Raw genomic sequence first — 27,787 nt, 5'->3', positions numbered from 1 at the left:
ACAATACCACCCAATGGCTACAAAGGCTTAGTATATTAAACTATGTGTTGGTTATGATATCTATTCAATTCTTTATATATACTTTGTTTTGTTCACGAAAATTCGATAAGGATATTGAAAAGTCGAAGTACAGCTCATAAACTTAACCTTGAAAGAGATCAGCATCGATTAGATTATTAGTTTATACTTGCTTTTCTCTAGGAGCGATCTTAACGGGCCTTATAATGGGCTTAAACTGGGATCCAATAGAATTCAATCTCGACTCTCATTGCTTAATTATTAATTGCTTGGTTTAATCAATACAATACTAAAAGGAGAATAAGGGCTCCTCTCATGCTTCCACGTCACCTTTTTTATTCCACGTCTGATGGGCTGATGGGCTAGCTTATTTTTTTTTCGTTATGCTTGGACCGTAAGCCCGTAGCTTTAGAGAAACGAGAGAGACGCATCGATCCATCCATAACCCTACCTTCTTCTCTCTCGCGCAAGACTGCGATCTCCCTCCGAGCCCTTTCATCTTCTTCCGTTTCCTTCTCAATCAATGATGATTGAAGTTATGTTGCTCGGTTTTATTGGTTTGGTTATAAAAGAAATTTGGTTATCTAACCAATCTCTGCGTCTTTTGTCTTTTAATTAGTTAGGGTTTTGTTGGTTTTCGTTCTTTGCCTCTTCTTCTACATCGTTGTCTCTCTCAACTTTGTCTGCAAACACAATTTTTTTCTTTCAACTCCTCACCTTCATTAAAGCTCAACGAGGTTCAACACATCCTTCTAAATTCCCTTGATTATTGTGATTGTCATTCGACACGGAGGAACCGACCTCCTCCGCCTTCGCTTCATCTCCATGTTCAAGGTAAGGACAACCACATCACCGTGCTCTACTTCGACACGGATGTACCGATCCCCTCCGACTCATGATGAATCCCGTGCTCAACCATCTTTTCTATGGATTTCTTCAAATCCAAGTACATATCTTCTGGTTCTTTGGTATATATTTTAATTTTCTTCGAGTCTTTGTGATGATTTAATTGATTTTCCATGAAATCATTTGTGGTTAAAGAGGAGGATGAGACGCTTCGTGGAGGTGGCTAAGGGTCGTTGGCATTTTTACCTTTGTTAACGGTGGTGGAAGCTCCAGAAGATAATGTTATAGGGGTTTGTTGATATGATGAGAAGTAGCTCTTTATCTAGAGCCTTCAATCTGTTTTTTTTTTCCAATCAGTAGGAAGAAAGGAGGCTGCAAAGCTTTAGAAAAGTACTTTCAAATAATTGTAATGACGGAGGCAATGTACAGGAGTCTAACTTTATTTGCATAGAGTAAATTTTATTAAAATTGATCTGATTGGAGAATGGATTTGGTCGTGATGGTGAGAATGTTTGGATTTGAATTTGAATTTGCATTCAGCTTCCTGAGTGTATAATTGAACATTAGGAGTTTTTTTCGTATTGGTTTTATTGATAGTATGATCTTGCTGATGATTATGGTTTGTTGTTCTCTCCACAGACAGCTGTTAGTGCTTTATATTCTCAGCTCAAAGAGCTCCAGAAGAAGGATGCAGACATGAAGGAGCGTGACAAAATGTTGTACTCAAAGGTATTTCCTTTTCTTTGCAGGAAAACAGATCATGTATCTTTTAGATCCCCTTTTTGGTTTTATAGTTATCCCCCTTCCAAATATATGAAGCAGTTTATATCACAAATGCAGGGGGACACTGATTCTACGAGTAAGTTAATTGGTTATTGTATGTGTGTTCATGCATTCATATACTTAAGCTATCTGAACACTGTATATTTATATAGGTTGGTCGCTAGAGACACTGATCTTCCATTGGCAGCAACACTGCTGAAAGCATATGCAAAGGTTGAGCCTCTGACAATAGCTGAGCTCAATTATTTATTATCACTGCTCCATCCCAGGTAAAATAACTAGCTGTCTTAATTTGTAGATGTTAATGGTATGGCTCTGTTTGATTCTGATATCCAACATGTAGGACATTGACATCATATGTACCGGGAGAGTTGCTCGCGTTGACATGGACAAAGGGTGGTGTTATGCTGCATGCTCCAAATGCAGTAAAACTGCAGCACACTGTCTCCGCTATTGCGTTTGTGCAATGCGACAATGCTCATGCTGTCGGGACTTTCCGGTACGCCTACAGTTTATATATATTTCTCTCCGTACGTATACTCATGCGTGTCAATACTTTGTCTTTGCCTTTGTTATGCTTTTTCCTTAGCTATCGCGTGGAGACGGCCATTGCTGATGGTACTGCTGAAGGTACATTCTTTCGTTTTGATGGTGTAGTGACGAAATTACATAGCCTCAGAGCAAGTGAAGCTGGTCAAATGCTGGTAAGATACACGTCTGTCTCCTTATGTGTTTATCATCTACCAAGTACTAACACATCTACAAAACTTCCTGTGCCAAATAGGCTGAAGGAGTAAACCCTGAGGACTTTAAGATGCCTCCATTTACTACCCATATAGAAGCAAAGACATACACTTTCCAATTCAGTGTTAGTACATATAACTTCACAGCAATCAGACATTCACCATCACGCTCATTCTCGATGAACGTGACCGTGTGCCAGTCCCTGACGTTGTCGACAACGTAAGTATAATGAGTATTATGTTGTTTCGCTATTTACATTTAAATGTATGTATGACCATCTGGTTGGAACAGATAGGTAATGATGATGGGGACGACATGCCAGATGGCAATCCAATTCCTGTTAAGGTGGAAACTGGAGGGAGCAGTGGTGAGGCAGCGTTCAATGCTGATACAGATCCAGTTGGTGTGTGCAGAAGAAGACGGCCAACTCATCTTCTGAGGTGGTTAAGAAGACGTGTGTGGCTTGAGATAGACTAGAAAGAACTATAAACACACTACTCAAAATTTAAATAATGCTTATGCATCTTCATTTCCTTTCGCGTATTGGTTAACTATGTTTTTGTCTTTCTCCAATTTTTGGGTACTATATTTGTCAAACAATCTTCCTAATATGAGTTATCTACCTATTAACTTTCCACTACAAATTTATTTTTACTTATACATTTGTTTTAAACCTTTTGATTCAAAATGTGAGAAAATAATATTTTTTTGTTAAAATTTCCCAGATTAGATTTATTAGCTAACATGTTATTTTTTTAAAAAATTATATGTTTATCAGTGTTTTAAAAACCGGACCGGCCGGTTGAACTGGTTGGACCGTGATTCACTCTTCTAACCGGTTCCGAGTTTGGCTAAGAACCGGATTTAAGTTGAACCGGCACCAAACTCGCTAAAACCGGTGATCCGGTTCAATACTAAAACTCAGTTTTCTCAAATTTAAGTTTATAATAAAAAAAAATTGTAATTTCTTAAGAAAAAAATCATAAAACTTCATATTATATTTTAATATCTGTCTAAATAAATTAGTTTACATTATCTTTACATTTTATTTTCATTTATAAAAATAATTATGTATTATGCTATATATTTAGTTACTTAATTTAAAAGTAAATTAAATTTTTAAATCCCGGTTGAATCGGTCCGACCATTGACCCAGATATAATGCCGAGTTAGTGTCCGGCTTGGTTTTAAAAATATTGTATTTATTTAAACCATTAAATTTTAAAATTATTATTTATTGGTGTTGGAGTATAGTTAATGATTATTTTATTTTTATCGCATTAATGCATTGGTTTTATTATAAACCTTAATCTTGATTGGAGCCTGAATAGTATGATAACAAGTAAATATTAAAAGTATAAAGTTTAATTCTTAGGGCTCATGTTTTATACAATCGTTAATTTACCTTATAATACATGTTATCATCGTTAAAAGCTATAATGCCATCTACTAAACTTAATAGTTAAAACCCGTATAATATGAGCCGCAAAGTTGAACATGATATCAAACTATGAGATTTATGCATATCCTGTTGTTGTAATGTCTGACTGTATTTCCTTACGTATTATCAACCATACGTTAAGACTGATGAAAACCAGCTCATCGAACTGCCTGATGCAAACAAATCAGACTATACAGTTATTGTTTCAGATTATATATTTTAAAATATTTTTAGTTATAATGAATAAGTTATTCTTTTATATCGTATAAAACATTAATTTTAAGGAAAATTGTATAACAAAAAAGAAAAAATAAATTATTTTATGAAAAAATATATAAATGAGACCGAAATAACTTTATTTTACTTATTATTTATAACACCACTGAATTTAAAAAAAACCGTAAACTAAATATTTATAATTCAAAATTATTATAATGACTCGACATCATATAATTTCTAAAATAAATATTAAAATAATTAGTTAGATTAATTGTGAAATAATTGTGAAATATTTATGAAAATAAATGCGATTTTTAATTAAAATTAATTAAACATTTTAAAGTACAGTTACTATTATAAGTTTATTTATTCATAAAAATCATGTGTTTTCTTCATTTTATCATAAAAATACCTACCAAATTATAATGCAAACTTCACTTCTAACCTAAGATACTTCATATAAGTTTATAGGTGTTCAGTCTATGGCTAATATTTTCACATGCAAAAAGGGGTTAAGCCGAGTGCTGAATATACATGCCCATACACTTAAGACCCATAGATTAGAGCAACTTATAATTAACCAACATATTAAGGATTACTAATTATATAAAAAATACTATAAAAACCCCACATACACCTCAAACATAACTCTTACAACTTCTAATATTATAGACCATAAACCTCAAAATATACTGCTCTTGCAAAAACGAACATAAAATACACAATGGAAATATACGAATGCCAATCCCAATCATTTTCTCGCAAATGCACTTAAACATGTGAATTTGAATCTTAGTTGATGTCTCAAGCATATATAATCATGTAGTCATGACAGTCAAAAATTATAGTATGGGTGAATTATATTTCCTTATTAATACACATATAGTTTGTCACCCATAAAGTCTGGGTGATGCGATCATCCAAATAGTCACAATTATCATATTTCAAAACCACGAAAGAAAAACACAATCTAAAAGAGAGAGCACATCAACGCAGCTTGCATAATAGATACTTAAAAGAAAATATACAATTAAAACTGAGCTCAGAAAAAAAAAACAGAAAAAAAAGAGAGCACACCAACACAACTTGCATAGTTGGAGAGGACGGATACTACAAGAATAAATGTAGATCCACTAAGAGACTACCATGTCTACTCTGTTTTTTTTTTTCATGCAATTTTAATCAAGACCAGTTAAGATAAACATAGTTTTCAACTTGAAGAGTGGCATAGAGGTTGAGACATAATTTTCATTACGAGAAGATGAAAGCATATACCGACCGAGCTATTCACACTAACAAGAGTTTGTTTTTAAGATAATATTGGCTTTTTAACATGTTTTTGCATACTCATTGCATAATTATACACATTTGCAAGGCATCGCCAATCTTATATTATACTCTAAATTTTATGTAGCGTTTCCAAATCTATAGAGTGATGGTCCGGTTTATATGATTTAAAGTCTAATTTTTGGGTGGTGTTTAAAAAAATGTGGATTAGTTTGGTTTGTGTTAGTTGGATTAGCTGAAACTTAAGAATATTGACTATTCATCACTTTCCGTTAATTTTAATAATAAATAAACAACAAAGAGTAAGGGGTTGATTGGTTGTTCTGTAGTTTTTGTTTTTACTTTAGAAAATAAGCTGTGAATTGTTTTGCTATATATTTATTTTTAAAGCACTAAATAAAATCTTTAGAAAAGTTGATTTTGAAAACTAATATATTATTTTTTTGAAAAAATAGTTTATACTGTATCTTTAATTTTAAAAGCTAAAATATGATTGTTTAAAAAAAAAACAATTTTAGAAAAAATTGGATGTTTAAAACATTTACCACCATTACCAATCAACCCCTCAGTTTATTCATTTCAAATTCGTTGGATAACATAATAAATTAACTTGCGTATTATTACTTATATTTTTGTTAGTCAATTTTAAATAATATATATACATGCTTTTATAAAAAAATAAACAAACTAAAATTAATTAAAAATTATAAGAATAAATTTACCCGGGCGTAGCCCGGGGGCAAAGACCCTAGTTCCATATAATACCCACACCATCATAAACCTCGTGATTCTTCAGACAAAAAGGGAATCTTACATAATAAAATACAACTGTTTGTTTGTACTAATACCGAAACAACGCATTTAATGTGGTAATCATATTCTATTAATGTAATAATTCGAGTTTGACCAAACTCGTACGCCATCAAGTACAGATGGCTTCGTACGGTGTTGTCGGTATACACTATACATAAAAAGGCCAAACAAACAAAAGCCCATTGGGCCTTTTCATCAACTCTAGAAGGAATTCATCTCTAACACATTTCTCCTACGCTTAAGCAACGCCGTAACGGCTTCTCCGTACATACAATCGGCGGCGAACGCCTCCGTCGCCAGCTCAGCATCATTATCATCGGAACTCACGCCGCTCGGCCTTACGACCACGAGCGTCGCGGCCTCGAGACAGATCCCGCTCTTCAGCTTCAGCATCGGCGCGTGTCTCATACTCATCCTCACGTTAGGCACCTCCGTGCGATCCCTCACGCGCTCTACTCCCAAGCCTTTCTCGTCCACACGCGCCTCCGCCTCCCTGTACTCTTTCATCCCCGCCGCGCTCATCACCACCGTCCCTTCCTCGTCTCTGTCGCGCACGGTTAGTCTCTCCATCTCCTTGTGCTCCTTCACCAAGTCTCCCATCAGGTGGTGGCGCGTCGAGGCCGCCATCAGCGCGTTGATCGTCCACACCACGCGCGTCTTTAAACCGCAGACGAACTCCGAATCGGTCTCCACGGCGTTGACCGGAGATTCCGTTGCCGATGCGTTGACCGTCGCCGATCGGAAAGCGACGATGACGGAGCTCTTGAGAGTTTCTCCGAACTCCGCCTTCCACTTGACGGCGGCGCCTTTCTCGAGATTGGCGTCGCCGCCGTATAGCTCCACGTCCAGGTTCCGGATCCGATTAAATCCGGCGAGAATCTGAGCCGGAGATTTAGGAGTCTCGGCCGGTTTAGCGGATCTGGAGAAGATCGGGAGGATGGATTTGAAGATCGAACGGAAGAAGCTAGCCACCGGAGAATTAACCTCCGGCTCCGGCTCGGCGGCGCCGAGGATCTGATCGAGCTGGAGAAGGAGCGAGTCTGACTGAGCAGCGAGCGAGTTGAATCGTTTCGAGACGGAACGACATCGTATCAGCGTTTTGACGTCAGCGACTTTGTTCAAAATGTCGATGACCACATGATTAGGAATCGCATCAAAAGCGTCCATGATTATCTTTTTTTTAAACCTTCGGGCGGAGCTAGAGAGTCTTCTCACTTTCTTTCTCTCTGTCTTTCTTTCTCTTCTGTTCTGGAGTTGAAGAGATTCTTGTCTTAAATAAGGAAAAAACACATAAGGCGATATGATATTGATATTTTAATTACCGGCATGTGGGACCATTATTGTTGCCGTCGGTATATGATATTTAATCAATAAAGAACAATAAGTACAGCTTTTCTGAATTTGATTGGTGGGTTGGTATTAAATTAGCAGACATCAACGATTGAGATGCTCTCTATCAGGCGACATGGTCCTTGATCGACGGTTGAAAGCTACTTTAACATTTTTATTAAATTCCGGTCCATACTGGGGGAAATAATTGATAAAAAAAAAACTTAATTTGGTTGGATCCATAGATTTAAGGCTTATTTGCTAAATATTCAAAAAAAAAAAGTGAAATTAGATTTTTAGAGAAAGAATAGAGAGAGATATGAAGAGAAAGTAGGAAATAAAATGTGTGTTTAGTTAGTTAGTGAATTTTGATTTATTTTTGTCTATTAGATGTAATTTCTCTAGATTTAATTCCTTTTTCTTTAAAGAAAACCGTGATCATATATAAATGATTAATCATTCAGTTGATATTTTAACAATATTCTCCATATTTTGTTTCTTTTATTGTGATATACAATAAACTTTCTTCAAAGTCTCATATTTTTATTGTCAATCAACAATAACATATATTCTACTATGTTATACATTTTTCTTGGGTTAATATTGACAGTAGATATTATCATTGTGTCACCATTATTAAAATAATTCTGCGTATTGTCATAGTGTCTTCATCATATTTTGAGTATTTTATTTTATACTGAAAGTGTATTCACCATATTTTTAAAACTCGAATGGTGACAACGTTAATACAGAAAGTATAACCATTAACCATTGTATGTATCCTGGTTGATTTATCGTTCATGTATTTGCAAAAAGAAAATGTATTTTATAGAGGATGAGACAAATAATTAAATAGATGTAATAGACGGAAAATATGGTCTTTGAAGTAATAACGACTTAAAACTGTATATATTCTGAAACACCAAGTATAGTAGTTGAGTGATAAAGATTGAAGAGTGTAAAATTCTAGATCCACATGCTTCGCCTTTCAAGAGACTCCGAATCATTGGAGAGATCGGATAGTTTGATTCCAAAGAGTTGGTCCAAAACAAAAAGGTGCCATAAAACCTATATTTGACTACAACAAAGTTGTTAAAAAAAAAAAAAAGACTACTTCAACAACTAAAGAAAAAAAGACAAAATTGCTGTTTTTTTTTGCGTTTACAATTAAAAATAAATTTCACAAAATCTAATTATAAGGCTGGATATATAACCAGATGTTTATATGTGCGTCTAAGTTTTAATGTTTGTCGAAAAGAAGTTCTAACGTTTAGGTTTAGTAATATTGGTATAGAAAATATATTTTTAGTTTAATAAAGTTTATAATGCATTTATCAACATAAACAAACAATAACAGAAACCTAAATGTTTACAAAACCCGTGTGCACAAGGATTACCATCGTTCACAGACTCCCGTTGCGTATGTACGGAAAGGTCAGCTGCACCCGTGTTCATCAGGATCTCTCTCTTTTAGCATTGATGAACGAGGGAACACAAAAAAAAAAAAATTCTGTTGTGTTGATATTTTTGTATCTCTGTCTTTTTCGAGATTCAAAACTTCTATCAAGTTTATTTTTAATATATTTTTAGATGCAACTATTCTGTTATGTGAATGTAAATATATTATCAACATGTATGTACACGGATCTAACTTTAACGATGCCACCACGTTCGTAATATTATCACAAACCACTAGACAGTATGGTGTAGATATATCCCCTATATATTATTTGAGAAGCATTGCAACATTTTTTTGTAGCCACATGTCATCACTAGAATGATTCTTAGAATCCTTAGAGAAATATGTTGGTCCATCTAAATATATAATAAGCTTTTTATTAAACCACAAATGTGCTTCATTATTTCCTTAAATAAGATTACGGAATTACCTAATGTGGCTAAAGTATATATGACAATTAATGATTTTGAATAATAAAGATTTGATAAAAATAAGTGTGTATTATAATTATATTAGTTTAATTTTAAGCTATTAAAATAAATTAAACAATCATAGTAACTATATAATAAAAATTTTAAAAATTATTTATATATTATATTTTGAATTTTTAAAAATGAGTATAAATTACTAAAACTATTAAAAGTTTCACATTCAAATTTTATGATCTATGATTTAAAACTTTTGTTATGACTTGATACAAATAATTAAAAAATAATATAAGAAGAAAATCTCATTTAATAAGTATCAAAAATAAAAAATATATAAATGTATGTATCATTTTAAATTAAACTATATGCCATATAAAAATATAAAAATATCTTAATTTTGAAATTTATTTTGAACATTTTTTTGATAAAAAATTTGAAAAATATTGACAACTTAATTTTTTAAAATATTATAAATTACTTAAACCATTAATCTCACAGTGAAAATTTTGTTATCACTAATTTAGACTTTTTGCTATAACAGATACAAATGATAAAAAAAATATGAGCAAAAAGCATTATCTAATAAATATTAATATTAAAATATATCATATATATGTTACTATCATTTAAATTTAATTATATATCATATCAAATAGAAAAAATAATTTTTCAATTTATAAAATTTATTTATATGTTTGCACCAATTTAATTATATAAGTAGTAGATAATGACTTTTTAATTATTCAATATATATTTATTATTTCATAATATGTTATAAACATATAATATATAAAATAATTTATATATATAATGTTTATCCCGCGCAAGGTGCGGATCTTAACCTAGTAATATACTAAATTTTATTTTCAAATATAAATTATAAATTTGTTTTATCATTGCTTTAATATGCAAAAGCTCGAGTGGGCGTAAGATTAAGTTGGGACAGGTTGTATAACTGCATCTTTTTGTCTTCTGAATTAATGCATGAATATGGGAGTTGTTGTGGCATATCTTGTCACACGTTCTTCCAAGGAGATCCATACATCATACACTATCTTGTGGCTGTGTAGAAATGTCTTACTCATGAGTTATGAGTCATGACAATAGTTTAGAATATGGTTAAGCGGTCATCGAGTTAGTATTACGTACTTTCGCAATATTCGTAGCCTTGAAAAGAATAGTCGTTTGGATTGTAAACGGCTATATCTACCGTTGCTAGAAATTCCGGTTCGAAGTGCAAAGTGAAGATCAACACACGAAAATCGTTGATTCTTGTAATCTTGTCTCCCCTTTACAATTGCAAAAAAAAAATTATAGTCTTTGAAATGGTCAAATCAATTTTTGTTATATATTTAAAAAAGAATAAGATGAGAATCAAATGGCACGGGAAAAATGTCAGTTCCAAAATTTACGCGATTGCCAAAAACACATCTTTCTGGGATAAGTGAACAAGAGGTAGGGTTCAACTTCCAACATTTATCTTTTGTCTCCTTTTCTCCTACTTTGTCTTTATTGATTGATTGTTACAAACAACTTGACACTATCTTCCAAATAATCTACGTAAATTAATAGTGTCCGCCTTAAAAACATATGTTAACAATTCTTTTCCCTTATACATCTATCTTGCTCTACGACAACCATGAGTGAGTGAACCTGTAGAATTTAAAACCAGAGATTCTTCCAACTAGAGAATAACCATCAAATGTTATACCAAATGGTTTGTTCAAACTATTTATTTTAAAAGATTGGCAAGCCAATGGTATATCCGTATATGCTATGTACTATGAAAATACGAAATTGTGTAACGCTACAACTTTTATATAAACTAGTATATGCTCATATCAATAATTTATAGGAAGTGGATACTCATTATTCTAACTTAAATTTTTGGGGACAAGTGGACAACTCAGCCGTGACAATGACTAAACAATAGTTTTTAAAAGATCTTAATCATTTGCTTATTCAATATCATTATTGACTATTTTATTCATTTTATTAGAATTGCACAGCTAAGCTACTAATTTAAAATGAAACTAGATTTTGACCCGCACGCCCGTGCAGGTGTATTTTTTTTAAAAAAAATATGATGCTATTTGATTTTTGTGTCACTATTTAGGGTTGAGCAAAAAACTCGAATTTGAAGAATTGAACCGATCTCAATCCGAATAAGTAGTACTAAATCCGAACCGAAATTGATTAAATATCCGAATTATTCAAAATTTTGGTATTTGAAGAACTAAAATCTAATCCGATCCGAACCGAAGTATTTTGGATATCCAAAATAGATTTATATACTTATATATATTAATTATTTTTAGATTTTATATATATAAAAACATCCAGAATATATATGATACTTTTAAGTTTGCTTAAATGCTTAAAAATATATACAAATAATCAAATGTAAATATCTTAAATAGTTAAAATATACTCAAAACTCTAAAAATATTTAAATCATTATTAATTCTCTATCCAAATATTTAAACCAAACCTATTTAAATTGATTATCCAAATCCGAACCAAATTCTCAAAGATCTGAAATGAACACGAAATCCCAAAAAGACCTAAAAACGAACCCGAACGCTCACCCTAATCACTATTATATATCCTATATGTGTCATCATAGGTTACAAAATATGTGTTCTCATATAATTAATCGTATTTTATACGTACCATCAAATAAGTTTTCTTATAATTAATAATATTTTATACGTACAATCATATAAATAATCACATAAATAATATTTTAAAATTTAATGTGAAATATAAAAACCATAATTTAAGTTGGTGTTTGAAATTGGGCTTTGTATTGTATTTTTCTTATATATAATTTGAATTTTTTTTTATAATAGTTATTGGAAAATATGTTAGTAAAAATCAAATTTTGAATATATGTTTATTTTTGAATGAATTTTTGATACAAATCAATTTTAAATTATTATTTTGATTTGAATATATATATATATCAAGTAACATAGACTCATTACTTTTTAATATAATGTAATGGATTTCTAATTTTTTAGTAGCATAAGCCCATTATTTTTTTTTCTAACTTACTGCTATCCATGTTTCCAAACAGTACTATTTTTTAACTACTATCTATATTGCCAAACAATCTCAATGTGTAATTCAACTTTAATAATATAGACTAGGTTAAGACCCGCGCCTTGCGCGGGATAAACATTATATATATAAATTATTTTCTATATTATATGTTTATAACATATTATGAAATAATAAATATATATTGAGTAATTAAAAAGTCATTATCTACTACTTATATAATTAAATTAGTGCAAACATATAAATAAATTTTATAAATCGAAAAAAATATTTTTTCTATTTGATATGATATATAGTTAAATTTAAATGATAGTAACATATATATGGTATAATTTTAATATTAATATTTATTTATTAGATGATGCTTTTTGCTCATATTTTTTTATCATTTGTATCTGTTATAGCAAAAAGTCTAACTTAGTGATAACAAAATTTTCACTGTGGGATTAATGGTTTAAGTAATTTATAATATTTTAAAAAATTAAGTTGTCAATATTTTTTCAAATTTTTTTATCAAAAAAATGTTCAAAGTAAATTTCAAAATTAAGATATTTATGTATTTTTATATGACATATAGTTTAAGATAAAATGATACATATATTTATATATCTTTTATTTTTGATACTTATTAAATGAGACTTTTAACTTATATTATTTTTTAATTATTTGTATCATGTCATAACAAAAGTTTTAAATCATAGATCACAAAATTTGAATGTAAAACTTTTAACAGTTTTAGTAATTTATATTCGTTTTTAAAAATTGAAAATGTAATATATAAATAGTTTTTTTAATTTTTATTATATAATTACTATGATTGTTTAATTTATTTTAATAGCTTAAAATTAAACAAATATAATTATAATACACACTTATTTTTATCAAATCTTTATTATTTAAAATCATTAATTGTCATATATACTTTAGCCACATTAGGCAATTCCGTAATCTTATTTAAGGAAATAATGAAGTACATTAATTATGTATTTATTATGATTTAATAAAAAGCTTATTATATATTTAGGTGGACCAACCTATTTCTCTAAGGATTTTAAGAATCATTCTAGTGATGACACGTGGCTACAAAAACATGTTGCAATGCTTCTCAAATAATATATAGGGGATATGATAAATTTTATATATTAACGCCAAGTCGCCAGTTGGAATAGTGGTTTAGGTATCCCTTTAAATAGTGTTGCAATAAAAAAACGTATACACTTAGAGCATGAGCATTGGTGAACTCCACTTTGGGGTTCACCAAATTTTTTTAATATTTTTTTGTGGACCCATGAACAGTTATGAACCCGAATTTGTAGTTTTCTGCATTAGTGAACCCGAAGAAAAAGTTCATAGGAATAAAATAATAATATTTTTTTTTAAAAAAAAAATTAAAATTATTCAGAATACATGAATAAAATATTAAAATATATTATAAAATTTATGAAAACATTTTATTTAACCTATGTTTTAGTTTTAGAGTTTAAGTTTTGGTTTGTGTTTTCAAATGTAGAAAAGCTATGTTTTAAAATTTTATGTTGTTTCTTAACTTAAATTCAATTCATAGAAACATTTTGTTCGATGATCAGTCTACGCATTCAACAAAGGAATTAAGTTCGAGAATGTTTAACTTAGGATAAAAGTTCACATAGAAAAACCATTCAAGTTTTACAAACCGAAATACATAAGTTGATAAGTTGCTAATGAAACAAAAAGAAACAAGTTAAGATGATAGAGAGGAAAGACCGCAAAAGAGCCATCTAATTTCGTGAGGTAGAAGCAATGCTACCTGTAGAAGAAGAGAACACAAGTTAAAGCATAAGCAAAGTAGTAACATTGAAGATATAGACAACACAAACAAGTCAAATGAGAAGACTTACCATCGATTCTGCTGAAGTGCTTGATCAGTAGTTCAGTACACTCCTTCCTTTCCGGACATACACACAGTAATGGAGTTGTCGTCCCGTCTCCAACCACGTTGAACACAAACAAATCTCCGTTGGTGCATCTGTTATCACGACAGAACTTTCTCCACCCTCTGCTGATGTAATATGCGCCGTCTGATTCGCTAAATCCGAAGCGCGCAGTCCATGACTTTCCCTCCTTGTTGACAAGTTTGACCTCTTTGCATTGTTGGTTCAAAGCACCACACCTCATAGCTTCCACAGGAAGAAACTACAAACACATACATAACATCAGCCAAGAAGCAGTACTAGAAACAAACAAATAACTAAATTTTACGAACCATTTTGTCGTCCTTTTGATTTGTAGGAGTAACCTCAGCCAAGAAGCAGTAGTCGTATGAGAAAGTAGGAGCATCATCCGCGTGAGGATGTGTATACTGAATCTCACAACAGCTAGGACCAAAAGGAGTCACATGAAAGACCATGTCTCCTTCGTGTTTGAAGATGACAATGTCACCGATTCGAAGATCATGTGCTTCGGTGAACTCTTTCCAACCTTTGGTGAGTGTCCTGCCTTCTCGGATCACCTCCCAAATTTGATCTGAAGCGTCCGCTCTTAGCTTCCACGGTTTATTGATCTCAGCCCCTTGTATGTGTTTTGAGTAGAAGTCAAGTGGTATTGCGACGCCACTTTGAAAACCAGGAAGAAGAGGCTTGAAGAAATGAGGTTCTCGGGGAGTTTCCATCTGCAACAATCGAGTTTTAAACAAACCGTGAACCCTCAATCGCAATTATTAGCACACATTAACGACAGATTATTAGCACACATTACCACAATTGAACTCCCATATCGATTAAGAACCCTAAATAAAAAACCCCAAAATCGATTTTAAATCACACAAATCGCAAATCCCTTTCGAACATTCAGAGAAACGAACCCTACATGAAACGACCATGACGATTTACAGCAATTATTCGAAACCCAGACTTCGATTTACATCCCTAACGCGAAAGCCCCAATTTTGAATTGAAATCCGAGAAAACGGTTTCGAGTTTCCACCACAAAATCGAACCAATTCAACCCTCAATCTACTCGATACTCACCTGAGCAAGTGGAGAAGACACTCCGTCGTCGATTAGAACGAGAAAACCTCCGGGAGACGAAGTCGCACGAAATATCGCCTCTCAGAAAAAAACCCTAGCTTTTTGGTGGAGAAGAACAAATGAGGCGATACACGTCGAACCCCAACTTTCCTCCTCCTCTACGCGCTTTCGTTCAGCAAATCAACACCCGACGCGTGGCTTGAACCCGCTTCATACGGTATCACTCGCAAGGCCCGGTTCATCAAAACGAACCCATTTTTTATTTTCTTTTATTCATCGGTCCCTTAGAACTCGAGCCCATGAACCTAACTAAAACCCCTACTGCGCATGGTCTTAGGCTTTGGAGTTGGATAGAGTACATAAGGGAGTTTGGATTTTGCGATGAGTGTTTATTACGTGTAATAACATTATTATATACATATGTATGTCTGGAGTTTAGGATTTGTTGGTATAAAAAACAAGAATATGCTGTAAATTCGTGTTAGCTCCGTCACATTATCATCCTTTTTGCTTATAGAAATATGATAGCTTATCCCCTTGATTCTATCAAGAGAAACCATAAATTTTGATCAACATTTTTGGAAACCTACCAGCTTTATATTAGTGGCACCAAGATCAACCATATTGAGCCTAGACTTCTAGTACACACAATTCATTGATCATTTGCTTCATTTCAGTTGTAAATATCATACTTATAAAAAAATCTAAAACACGCCAACATTACTTATTGTTTTAAGCTTAACATGTTAAAATTGTTTCCGTTTTGTAAAAGAAAATCACCAAAATGGTCGTAAAATATACATACAGCAGTTTTCTTACGTGTGTTTCAGACACATAAAATGTCAAAGAAACAAATAGAAACTCTTTTATGTCTAACACAATTCTTACTCACTGCAAAAAAGAAGAAGAAATCTTATTAAAATTTGCTTAAACCACACAAATAAACAAAAACTGGAACCTATCCGTTTCTTCGAATTCTCTTTTGGGCTACACTCATTATGGACTATAAGGCCCATTGTCTCGAACAACACGGCCGCATTAGAATACACTACCCAGTGTTGTTCAAAAGGCCGATTTATATACCAATATTGATTACTTTGTTGGGCCCATTGGATTATGCACAAGACCCGATAATTAATTTGGCTTGTAATGATTGGTTGAAATGTAAATATAGGAATGTAGCTGTAGAATTTAGGTTAGTTTGTAGTTTTTATTGTTGTAGCTTTATATTTTTTTGCTGTAAAAAAATACTACAATTCCTAAAGCACTTTAAAAGTTGTTTTAATAAAAAAAATAAAACATGAACAAACAAAAAAAGAAGGCTGTAGATGTTGTAGCAAAGTTTAACTTTAAAATTAAAGCTACATCATTATTGGTTAGGATTAGTGGTTTAAAAATAAATAAAGCTAAAGTCTTAAGTTAAAGTCCAACCAATCATCAAAGCCCAACCAATCATCACCGACGTATCAAAGAAATTTTACTTTTAAAAATAAAAATGTATAAAATAAAGTATGTTGTGCAAGTTTTATCAGTTCAGTGATTGACCAAAGAGTTCTATACTGAAAGTATGAGATCCAGTTTTCATAAAATAAGATTTCTACAAATTAATACATGATATAAGTAAATATATTTTCAAGATTTGTGCGCAGATAAAATTCTAAATACTGTGAATTTTACGTAGTAAAATTTTCTGTTCAATTTCTTTTTATAATTATTCTAAGAAATTGTAATAAAAATATTAAAATATGCAGAAATTGTGTAAACGAGTTTTAATTGCTAACTTCTTTTGTATCTTTATTGTTTTCCTTGGTGGTTACACTCAGCTTCCGGTCAGACCCATTTCAATAGTAAATTAGGTTATGTGCCAAGAAAAATTGAAGCATTTAAAAAAAAAAAAAAAACTGGGACATTTTTCCTTAAGTGAAATTTTTTTGAATCTTTATTTGGGATTCAATTTTTAAAAAATTGTAATGGGCCATGCGAAAATATGTTCTCAGCACATGCACAGAGCCGGGCATGCTTCTATAATATAGACATGAAATAATATATATATATATATATATATTAGTTAGTTACCCCATTATATGTTATATATATATTAGAATTGTTAGTTGGAATCTAAGAACATATCTTGAGTGCTAATATAACAATAACCACTAGAACAATTTAAAAGATCTAAAAGCAACTAACCCTATAACCCTAGCTTTGGCTTCTACAAATATACAGTTGTATCCTTTCTCCAATATCTCATAATGCGATAAGATTATAAAAATAGTACAGAAAACCTGAAAGTGGATAATTATTGGAACGAAACTAAATTTGCTCCCCAGACGAAGATCACTTGATCACATGATCTGAAATCATAATCGTCCAATTAATTTAAACTTAAAAGCAATGTATACTACACACATTTCCTCTAAGCCTACAAAATGGGAGAAGTAAACAGAGAATGAAGAGAGGAGGGGACCATTAAAGTGACACGTATATGCTTAGAAACATGAATTATTGCAAAACTTAATGAGCTAATAATGAGAATCTAACTAATGGTCCCCGTTACCTTTTTAAGATGCTTGTTAGCTTTAATTGGTCCCTATAGCTTTGTGATATCTCATTTTCTTTGACATGATGGGATTTAAGCTGTAATTAGGGAATATATGTGTGCATACATAGATTATGAAACTTAATATTTATGCATTAAGCATATCCAATACTTTTTAATTAACAATTACTAAATGGATGGTGTTAGTTAAGCATAAAACAGTGAACATGCTTGTTAGTTGGCACTGATCGAAGAAATAGGATATAGGAATCATTCAAAATCAGTATAAGCATCAAGAAAGACTAATAACGTCGTACAAGTACCTCCAAAAATTAACAAGACAAAACAAAAATGTTACATATTTAATATGTTACATATAACTATAATATAATTTAGATCGTCTCAACCATTGCTGGGAATATATATACACTTTTTTTTTTTGAAACACTGGGAATCTATATACACATATATAGGATTTGGAGATTTTAATTGGTCTCAACAAAATGAAATATCATAGTAGTTGTTGATCTGGGACACAGAGCCAGAGAATAACACATGAACCCCATTGTTCGTGTGCGTAGTTTAGTGACTCAGTGATAGCTGTCCATAGAAAGCAAACTATGTTTGCTCTCTTTTTCTTTTCGTATGTATTTCCTTTAATCATATTATTCATTTTTTGTTGTCAACATCCAAATCATCTATTTATAAATATATGGAGTCTTTCACATTTCTCATTCTTATTGGTTAATGATACAATGTATCTCGTTTGCTATGTGCCTATATCTAGCTTCCCGTCGTTATCGGGATGAATAGATCTTTCACGAAAAGTTTTGTAAAACACGTCATCGAATGATTCTTGCGCTGAAAACAAGAAGTTATAAATACAAAATGTAATGTACATATTAATACAAATATACTGAGTTTCTTTTATAAAAGGTTTTCAGAAAATAAACTGTCTGTTTCATACAAAATGTATTGTTTATTAGGTTCAGTTAGGTGAAACCAGATTTTGGGGAAAAAAAGAAACTAAATTTTGGAAGATTTGATATATCTGGGTCTGGTCCTATATATTTTTGGTCACTTATAAAAAACATAAATTAATAGTCATATTTATAAAAAAAACAGGTAGAAGCTACCATATAGTTAAACTGGCAAATAGAGTTGATCCCAATAATTGGAGGAAATCGTACTAATTAGTTTTTTTACTTTCTTTCTTTTCAAGTTGGATCACCAATGATGGGGTTTCTTCTTTAAATAATATCTCAAATAATTATATGTATATGGTTAATATAAGTGAAGATACACACACTTAGAGCATCATTAACCCAAAAACCCATTTTGGGTCTCTTAATCATTTTTAAGTATTAAATGTTATTTAAGAAATTTAGTTAAGAAACACCAACAATTTTGTGCTCCAATGGGAGTCTCTTATTTAAGGGTTCTTAAAAAAAAAAAAACAAGAACACATATGAAGGAAGAACATGAGAAGAAGAAAGAAGAACAAACATATGAAAACATCAACGAAGACAATCCAAGTTATTATCAAACATTCATTCATATTCATAGACAGAGAGTGATGAAAGGGGGAAGAAAGAAACTGACTTCAAGGATGGATTTGCAGTGAGGGCACTTGAAGCAAGACGTGTGAAAAGGGACACCATCAGCTGGATTTGCTTCCGGAATCTGAGCTTGGCTTACTGTCTTTGATGGGTTTCCTACCAGTCACTACATCAAAGAGAGTCGAGAGATCGTTGATGAGACTGAATAGCTGTTTCCTGCAAATTGAAAACATGCGTTTATTATGGACATAAAGCTCCATGAATGGAAAAATACACAGTGAAAGAGATATGAGAGAAGCTACAGAGAGCAACCAACGATCACTATGGACAGCAACAAGAGAGAGCCAATCTTTCCCAATCACAAGAAAACCAAACTCTGCAACACCATGCTACACATTGAGAGACTCGTTCTTACAGAAAAATAATGCAAACACCACCGTGCACACTTCATACAGAGAATCATTCTTAAAGCAAAAACACCAACAAAACTCTAGAGATTAGAAAGATAAGCAATGCAGAGACACTACCATACCCTTTTATGTAACTACTTCCACTGTGCTCACAACATAAACAAACTTCACTATTCAGACTGAACACAACAAAACAGAACCAGAGAATCATAAAGACAACGAGACCCAGAATCCAGAGTCAATATAGATCAAAATTAAACAAATTGGGATGATGCAAAAGTGCAAAAGTGATTACCTTTAACAGGATCACCATCGAACCCGCTTTCACTACCCGAAGCTCTCTCCTTTGTAGCTTCATCGCGACTCTTCAAAGTGAACCAAACAGGAAGTTGACCCGATACACAGAACCTATCGCCGCCCTCGATCTCTCCCGTCTCAGATTTTCGAAAAGTTTGAATCTTTTCGCCCGATTCACGTTTCCGTCGAGGAGATATCACGACAAAGAGGCAGAATCGTCGAGGAATGAGAGAGAGAGAGAAACAGACACGAGCAATGACCAACACGTGTCCCATTAGAGACGTTTCTTCTGCCTCTTGATTAAGCGACGTTCCTTGTTTAATTACATATTTATCTTTTTCTTTAAATCCTAAAAACATTAAGACCATGCGCATCAGGAGCTCATGAGGGGGTCGTGGGCTCGAGTTCTTAGGCCCGTTTGATTTAAAAAAAAGGAAAAATGGGTTTTAATCGTTGAACCGGGCCTTACGCTTGAACCCGTAAGAGGCGGGTTCAAGCCACGCGTCGGGCGGTGAGTGGCTTCTCCTTTCCGCGTCGAAGAGGAAGAAAGGAGGGGATACGCGTGAACCAGTTCATTTCTCTCATCAGTGAAAAAAGCTAGGGTTTTTTCTCTCCGAGGCGATAATCGACGCCGTGGCTTCTCCGTCGTTATTTCTCCATCAAATCGAATCCGCTTTCTCTTCTCCACACTCTTAGGTCAGTATTGTGTAGATTGACGGTGTGGTAGCGTAGATTTTGTGTGCGATAGGGATTTCCGATGGGGTGATTTTAAATCGATTTGGGGATTTTATTTTTTAGGGTTTTTAATCGTTATGGGAGTTCGATTGAGGGTTCAGTTACTCATATTCTTCCCTAATTATGTGCTAATAATTTGATTTCTGTCACAGATGGATCCGGCAGAGGAGAGAAGACATTCAAAGAGGCAACAGGATCACATAAACATGCTAGGGTTCGTCAGCGATTCAGAGTACGGGATTCCCAAAAGGTGTCCATGTGGTGGGAGAATCATCGATGAGGTACGCCGGAAGGACGAGTACGACTCTCTTCCGGGGAAGCGGTTCTTCACATGCAAGAACTACGAGGTAAGTTTGATCTTAAACGCTTTGATTATCGTTTATGGGTTTGCAAATTGTAGAGTGTCTGATATTTGTTTTTGGTGTAACCAAGGCTGATGGATTCCACTATCGTCAGCCTTGGGTGATAGGTGTGCAGGAGGAGATCGAAAGGTTGACTAAGCGGGTGGTGGAGGCTGAAGAAGTGATGTTGGGGTCGTCGAATCTCTGTAAACTGATCGACAGACTGGAGGTTAGTGATAACACATTTTCAATACTTGTGTGGTATGTTTTGCGTGACTAACACTTTTTGTTTGATGTTTACATGTCCAGGATCAGGTTAAAATGCTCTCTGAGCAGGTAGATGACCTCACAGTTCAGGTTGCTACGTTGGAGAAGGTCTGCTTCGAATGAAACCGAAGGTAAGACTGAACCCCACTTTAGATGTAGTTCGAAAATGGCTGTTACAAATTGTTGATTGGTATAACCAGTTTAGCAATTTAATAAGTTAACTAAAAGTGATGAAAGCTTAAATGATAACTACTACAATAACTACAACTCCAACTAGAACTCTAACTACAACTTTTAAAAATCTGTAATTAATTTTTTGTTGGTTGTTGGTTGCTGTGAACTCTCAATAGATTGTACTTAGGTGTAGTTAATATTTTCCAGTGAGTTGATGTGTATTCACTGCGGTTTGTGAAGTACTTGTGGTAGGTAGAGTTTGATTAATTCTTCTGTTTTAGTTAATTATCTCAAATGAAAGCAAAAACTAGTTTATAAAACATAGCAAATCCACAACTAAAAACACACAAACATTGAAACAACAAACCAAACCCAAAAGAAAATGGATCCTTTCTCCTACAACTCTCCCGGGTTTGTGAACCTTTTAGCTTCGCAGAGCAGTCCCCCACAGGACGTGGACTCTGCTGAGGCAGTTGGTAACGCACCCGGGTTAGTTAAACCTGCAGAAAGAAGAAAGTGGGTTGTCAAAGAAGACCTTGTGCTCATTAGCGCTTGGTTGAACACGAGCAAGGATCCCATAGTCGCTAATGAGCAGAAGGCAGGGGCGTTTTGGAAGAGGATAGAGGAGTATTTTAACTCAAGCCCTCAGCTCATTGGCGCCGTTCCTAGAGAATGGAGTCAATGTAAGCAGAGGTGGGGAAGGGTGAATGAGCAGGTGTGCAAGTTCGTTGGTTGCCATGAAGCCGCTTTGAAGGAGCAGACCAGCGGGCAAAATGAGAATGATGTCATGAAAGCTGCACATGACATCTTCTTCAATGACTTTAATGTCAAGTTCGCACTTGAACATTGCTGGAGGGAGCTGAGATTTGATCAGAAATGGAGGTCACACGCGTTGTCGAAAGTTGGTGGAAAGGAGAAGAGGAAGGAAGCATGTCCGGAGGTGGTGGGTGACGATGAAGAGGTGAGGCCTCCTGGTGTAAAGGCGAGCAAAGCAGCCAAGCGCAAGAAACACGGGAATGAAGCAGCTTATGATCAAATAGAAACCATGCTAGCTCTGAAAAATAACATTTCTAAACAAAAGATCCTTGATCGTCTCATTGGCAAAAATGAGGAGACTCTTTCTGATCAAGAAAAATCCCTTAAGTTTAAACTAATTGGTGAAATGCTTTGAGTTGGTTAGTGCCTTGTATTGGTGCTTTGTTTATGTTGATTTGCTTAGCGTGATCGGATGGAATGTTTACGTTGCTTAGCTTAACTTGAATCGATGCTTAAAATGAAATATTGATTGGGTTTTATTTTCTTTCGCAGGTCAGAGAGTGCAGGTCACGGGTTGGAGTGAAGGTGTTGGAGTTGATCAGTCGGTAAAGTTTGAAGCCTAGTTTTTTTTTTTAATGTTGCGGGTAGTTGGACTGTAGTCCATCTTTGGTCACGGGAAAGTGTAGTGTTTTGTTTCTTGCTACACTTTTTTCATTCACGGATTGACTTAGTATGTTTTGTGTCAGTCACAACTTGATTCACGGATTATGTATTATCGTTTCAAACTCTCTATATATGTTTGCATTGTATCATTATATGAAATAGCACTTCTCTCACTTATTACTCTCTATCAAGTTGATTCTCTTATAGCACTTCTCTTTGTATTGACTGAGATAAGAATGTTTAGTTGTAAATGGTAAAAAGTCGAGATCATTCAACTGATTCCCATTTAGTACCAGTTCTGAAGGAAGCCGACACATTCAAGTGATTCCCATCTCGCTGCAAGCCGACACATTCAAGTGATTCCCACAACAAGGTATAATATACAACTTAGTAAAGATTATGAAAATAAAAGATTATGAAAATAAAAGATTATAGAGTAATAATGATAGAGTAATGTATAAAATAGATTATAGAGTAATAATGCTAGAGTAATGTATTAATTATGACAACTTTTATTATTAATAAGAAAACTTTTGTCATGTTAGGAAAATAAACACCAATGTCTTCCTCATCAAGTGATGAAGTTGATGAAGCTTTAGAAGAAATTGTCGACCAAGTAGTTGATAATTTCTTCGACTCAGTGATTCATGCTCATCCCAACAAGCCGACGAGAAGAGCTTATATCGAAAGACATCGGGAACAAGGACACAATCAACTATGGAACGATTATTTCACGGAAAATCCTACATACCCACCGGAAATGTTTAGGAGGCGTTTTCGAATGAACAAGCCATTGTTCCTTCGCATTGTCGAACGTCTAACTAATGAAGTTCCATACTTTCAGCAAAGACGAAATGCTTGCGGAAGGAACGGGCTTTCTGCACTTCAAAAGTGTACGGCAGCTATACGTATGCTGGCATATGGTCAATCGGGAGATACATATGACGAATATCTCCGACTTGGTGACAGTACATCACGTTTATGTTTAGAAAATTTCACTAATGCAATAATTGATTTGTTTGGAGATGAGTATCTACGAAGCCCTACACCTGAGGATCTTCAACGATTACTCGATGTCGGAGAGGTACGCGGGTTTCCAGGGATGATAGGCAGCATCGATTGTATGCATTGGGAGTGGAAAAACTGCCCAACAGCTTGGAAAGGTCAGTACACACGTGGTTCAGGAAAGCCGACAATTGTCTTAGAAGCCGTGGCATCACAGGATCTTTGGATATGGCACGCTTTTTTCGGATTACCAGGTACCCTCAACGATATCAATGTTCTTGATCGGTCACCAGTTTTTGATGACATCTTACAAGGTCGAGCACCTAAAGTGAAGTTCAAGGTCAACAACCACACTTATCGTATGGCCTACTACCTTACGGACGGAATTTATCCAAAATGGGCAACATTTATCCAATCCATCCCACTTCCTCAAGGTCCTAAAGCTGAGCTATTTGCTGAACGTCAAGAATCCACCAGAAAAGATGTCGAACGGGCTTTTGGAGTATTGCAATCGAGGTTTGCAATTGTTAAAAACCCAGCTCTACTATGGGACAAGGAAAAGATAGGAAAGATTATGAGAACTTGTGTCATATTGCACAATATGATAGTAGAGAACGAACGACACGGATACGCTCAAATTGATACATCTGAGTTCGAGTCAGGAGAGTCAAGCAGAAGTTCGAGGGTGCAACGGAGAGAAAGTATTCATGGCGGTGATATGTTAGGCATTCGCAGAGAAGTCCGAGATAAAGAGAAGCATGATCGTTTGAAAGCGGATTTAATGGAAAATATATGGCAAAAGTTTGGTAATGAAGATTAATAATGTTTTTATGTTCTTCTATTTCTCAATTTATGTAATCTACTCTTATGTATTGAATAAAAAGTTTTAAAATATTTATAATATATTTTAATATTTTATTTATGTATTCTCAATAATTTGAAATTTTCTTTTTTTTTATTTATATTATTATTTTATTCCTATGAACTCCTTCTTCGGGTTCACTAATGCAGAAAACAACAAATACAGGTTCATAACTATTTATGGCCCCACAAAAAAATATTAAAAAAATTGGGTGAACCCCAAAGGGGGGTTCACCAATGCTCATGCTCTAACAACCCCGATAAGAAACCCGGTTAATGCTGCTCTTAGCAGCTTTAGCTTCTTTACACGTATCAAGTTATCGAGTCATGTCTTCTCTTGGAATGGAAGCATGTTGGTTGTCCCATGCACTTTAAGTTCAAATATATCTAACACATTAGAAAAGAAAGGATTAGTGCAAAATAACAATAGTATGTAGCAACCCCTTTCTCAAAAAAAAAACAATAGTATATAGCATATATAGCTTTATATGTTTATTTTACATAAATTCAACCACTTTAAGTGGATTCCAACTCCTCATTCAACCTAAGTAGTGTTACTTTATAGCGGTTTTCCTTTTCACCACCTAACATTGAAAAATAACTCACCGTTCCATATACACACATAATACATTATAATAGGACAAATGTTTTTTTTTTTTGCAACTGAGTAGGACAAATGTTTTTCGTTTAAATAATGGAAAGTTTCTTCAAAGTAGAAAACAAAAGAGACCTCACTTTCACAAGATTCCTTCGTATGCCTTTTAATTTATTTTTAACATATATACACAATTGTTAAATTATCTTACGACGTATTTGTAATAATACTCAAACATCACGTAGTGTAAGAAATCGTAGTTTTAACACATTGCTTATCTAACTATGTCACTTTATCACTAAATATATAATAAATTTGCACGCTATGTTGATATTGATGTTTGTGCGATAGTATAATAACATATGGCCACATAAAAAAAACTGTCTTTTTAGAAAAAAAGAAATAAATTGCATATCTACTAACAAAAAAGTATGAACCCAGGCCAGAAGTATTTTCCAATATTTGTTTTGGGAAATTAAGTATTATTTCTCACTTGTTGAACTTGCTTCCATGGCTTAACAGCAAGCCCTAAGGACTGATAGTGTAATTTATTTATTATAGATGAATTGATATAGTTTTTTTTGCTTAAAAACATGGTCGGCCCTGAGATTTTAGGGACCTATGAAAATATTTTATGTAAAAAATATTTTATCAGTTTAGGAGTCAAAAAAGATTATTTTTGGAGGTTTATATCTATATAATTTTTAAAAAAATTTTTGGGAATTTGCTGCAAATGTTTCACATAGTATTGTTCAGGGCTGGTTCTACTTAAAAGATAAATTGATATAGTTATGATGACTTAAATGCACAATTTTTAAACAAGTTAGTGTTGCTAATTAAAATCTCGTGGCTTTAATTAATTATCTCAGATATCTGGAGACGATTAGTTCATTACAAAAGTGTTACAATGAAACAAAATTTGTCTTAGTAATTTGCATGTTCTTGATCTGCATGCAACTTGTACTTTATACTTCATCCCCCTGCATTGTGCAAAAATAGTCTTTATTTATGACTTCTTATCGCATTGTCCAGATCGTTCAACAACTTACTTACAAGTTACATGTTTATGTTATTCAGTTCTCTTTTTTTTTTGTGTTGTGCAGTTCTCATCTAAAAGTAATTGGATAACTACTGACCCATGCATCGTACGCTCATAGCTATCATAATCTATCATGGATATCTTTATACTGATATTATCATGAATATATCTTGAGATGTTAATTAAAATATATATCGGACTTCGGTTTAACTAGAGCTCCATTGCATGCAATACCCTTTGAAATCACGTGTTTGTTTAATTGATAGGGAAAGGGAGTTTTTTTCTGTCAATATTCGTACTAGTCTATTACATTTCCAGTTGCTAATGTTACAATGTCTAATTAAAATAGTTGTATTCAACGAAAACTATTTATATATAGTCTTAATCAACATGACACCTTATCATGTTAAAAATGACAGTATTATCAACAATTTTATTAGTTTTGGCTTGTGATTCTTGATTTAGATCAGGGATCTTTTTATATGTTTGTCTACAACAATATTGTTTAAAAAATTATTAAATATTTTTAGTTAATGAGTGAGTGTCCATGTGTGTAAGCGGAGCAAGGATGAGCCTGACAATATATTTATTCCTCTGTCAACATATATATTTGGATACATACATATATTTCAGAAATTATACATATTCTTTTATATATTGATACCGATGGTAGTGGAAGTTAAATGTACTCAATTTTTTTTCTTTTAAATGTTCTCAATTTATATAGATGTATTTCATATATGTATATATGCACACATGAATGAGTAACGAAATTACGAAAAATTGAAACTCCACACAGATGTAGATACAACAAAAGTCGTCCAAACTAATATTCATTTTGTTGGGAGATGATTGCTGCGTCAAATTTCCCTTGTTTTTCTTCTCAGTTCCCACACCTCAATCCCAACAGTCCAAAATCCCTAACCAGTTAATGAGCTTACTATATATGGATACAGTTGTGAATGATAAATGGCTTTTTTTTTATTATAGGTCCTTGAGCAGACCCCACGTTAGCTTTTGATACTTCAAAATATAGAGAGAGTTAAGCCATCTATCATTTTAAAAACTCAAGTTGGTAATCCGACATATATATACAGTAAACTCTAATACT

At 33.2% G+C, this 27,787-nt stretch overlaps 5 protein-coding genes across 9 annotated transcripts; 3 read left to right on the top strand and 2 right to left on the bottom strand.

Annotated features, from left to right (window-relative positions):
- Positions 1 to 446: 446 nt before the first annotated feature.
- On the top strand, positions 447 to 2,981 carry LOC106357065. 3 transcript variants are annotated; one of them, XM_048736372.1, is made up of 6 exons: positions 447 to 1,723; positions 1,800 to 1,916; positions 1,991 to 2,146; positions 2,237 to 2,351; positions 2,432 to 2,610; positions 2,683 to 2,981. In XM_048736372.1, exons 3-6 carry the CDS (start codon positions 2,052 to 2,054, stop codon positions 2,684 to 2,686), a joined length of 393 nt encoding a protein of 130 aa, XP_048592329.1. In that variant the 5' UTR covers positions 447 to 1,723; positions 1,800 to 1,916; positions 1,991 to 2,051; the 3' UTR covers positions 2,687 to 2,981. The 3 variants fall into 3 exon arrangements, with proteins under 3 accessions (XP_048592329.1, XP_048592330.1, XP_048592328.1); XM_048736373.1 differs by having other exon boundaries at positions 1,800 to 2,146; XM_048736371.1 differs by having other exon boundaries at positions 447 to 1,916.
- Positions 2,982 to 6,198: 3,217 nt separating this feature from the next.
- On the bottom strand, positions 6,199 to 7,546 carry LOC106400052 (F-box protein AUF1). Its single transcript, XM_013840471.3, has one exon. It carries the CDS (start codon positions 7,316 to 7,318, stop codon positions 6,353 to 6,355), a length of 966 nt encoding a protein of 321 aa, XP_013695925.2. The 5' UTR covers positions 7,319 to 7,546; the 3' UTR covers positions 6,199 to 6,352.
- Positions 7,547 to 14,037: 6,491 nt separating this feature from the next.
- Positions 14,038 to 20,476, bottom strand: LOC111198935 (B3 domain-containing protein REM9-like). 3 transcript variants are annotated; one of them, XM_048736368.1, is made up of 5 exons: positions 20,239 to 20,476; positions 15,436 to 19,909; positions 14,673 to 15,077; positions 14,308 to 14,602; positions 14,038 to 14,216 (listed from the first exon to the last, which is right to left on the bottom strand). In XM_048736368.1, the coding sequence occupies exons 3-5, from the start codon at positions 15,075 to 15,077 to the stop codon at positions 14,188 to 14,190; spliced, it is 729 nt and encodes a 242-aa protein (XP_048592325.1). In that variant the 5' UTR covers positions 15,436 to 19,909; positions 20,239 to 20,476; the 3' UTR covers positions 14,038 to 14,187. The 3 variants fall into 3 exon arrangements, with proteins under 3 accessions (XP_048592325.1, XP_048592326.1, XP_048592324.1); XM_048736369.1 differs by having other exon boundaries at positions 15,436 to 19,699; positions 20,239 to 20,472; XM_048736367.1 differs by having other exon boundaries at positions 15,436 to 19,749; positions 20,239 to 20,468.
- Positions 20,477 to 20,696: 220 nt separating this feature from the next.
- LOC106449942 lies at positions 20,697 to 21,720 on the top strand. The gene is made up of 4 exons (XM_048736370.1): positions 20,697 to 20,936; positions 21,128 to 21,322; positions 21,408 to 21,545; positions 21,626 to 21,720. Exons 2-4 carry the CDS (start codon positions 21,128 to 21,130, stop codon positions 21,704 to 21,706), a joined length of 414 nt encoding a protein of 137 aa, XP_048592327.1. The 5' UTR covers positions 20,697 to 20,936; the 3' UTR covers positions 21,707 to 21,720.
- A 419-nt stretch (positions 21,721 to 22,139) lies between these two features.
- Positions 22,140 to 22,928, top strand: LOC106448628 (glutathione S-transferase T3-like). Its single transcript, XM_022718663.1, has one exon. The coding sequence runs from the start codon at positions 22,140 to 22,142 to the stop codon at positions 22,926 to 22,928; it is 789 nt and encodes a 262-aa protein (XP_022574384.1).
- The last annotated feature ends 4,859 nt before the right edge of the window (positions 22,929 to 27,787 follow it).

The sequence above is a fragment of the Brassica napus genome, chromosome A7, assembly GCF_020379485.1.
Source record: "Brassica napus cultivar Da-Ae chromosome A7, Da-Ae, whole genome shotgun sequence".
NCBI lineage: Eukaryota > Viridiplantae > Streptophyta > Magnoliopsida > Brassicales > Brassicaceae > Brassica > Brassica napus.
This window is presented reverse-complemented; position numbering and strand designations above follow the sequence as displayed.

Coding starts and splice junctions, on each gene's coding strand:
- LOC106357065 (XM_048736371.1), top strand. CDS start 1,561: ATGAAGGAGCGTGACAAAATGTTGTACTCAAAGGTATTTCCTTTTCTT. Junction 2,147..2,236: donor CATGCTGTCGGGACTTTCCG/GTACGCCTACAG, acceptor CTTTTTCCTTAG/CTATCGCGTGGAGACGGCCA. Junction 2,352..2,431: donor GTGAAGCTGGTCAAATGCTG/GTAAGATACACG, acceptor TGTGCCAAATAG/GCTGAAGGAGTAAACCCTGA.
- LOC106448628 (XM_022718663.1), top strand. CDS start 22,140: ATGGATCCTTTCTCCTACAACTCTCCCGGGTTTGTGAACCTTTTAGCT.
- LOC111198935 (XM_048736368.1), bottom strand. CDS start 15,077: ATGGAAACTCCCCGAGAACCTCATTTCTTCAAGCCTCTTCTTCCTGGT. Junction 14,603..14,672: donor ATCAAAAGGACGACAAAATG/GTTCGTAAAATT, acceptor ATGTGTTTGTAG/TTTCTTCCTGTGGAAGCTAT. Junction 14,217..14,307: donor GCACTTCAGCAGAATCGATG/GTAAGTCTTCTC, acceptor CTTCTTCTACAG/GTAGCATTGCTTCTACCTCA.
- LOC106449942 (XM_048736370.1), top strand. CDS start 21,128: ATGGATCCGGCAGAGGAGAGAAGACATTCAAAGAGGCAACAGGATCAC. Junction 21,323..21,407: donor TCACATGCAAGAACTACGAG/GTAAGTTTGATC, acceptor GGTGTAACCAAG/GCTGATGGATTCCACTATCG. Junction 21,546..21,625: donor AACTGATCGACAGACTGGAG/GTTAGTGATAAC, acceptor TTACATGTCCAG/GATCAGGTTAAAATGCTCTC.
- LOC106400052 (XM_013840471.3), bottom strand. CDS start 7,318: ATGGACGCTTTTGATGCGATTCCTAATCATGTGGTCATCGACATTTTG.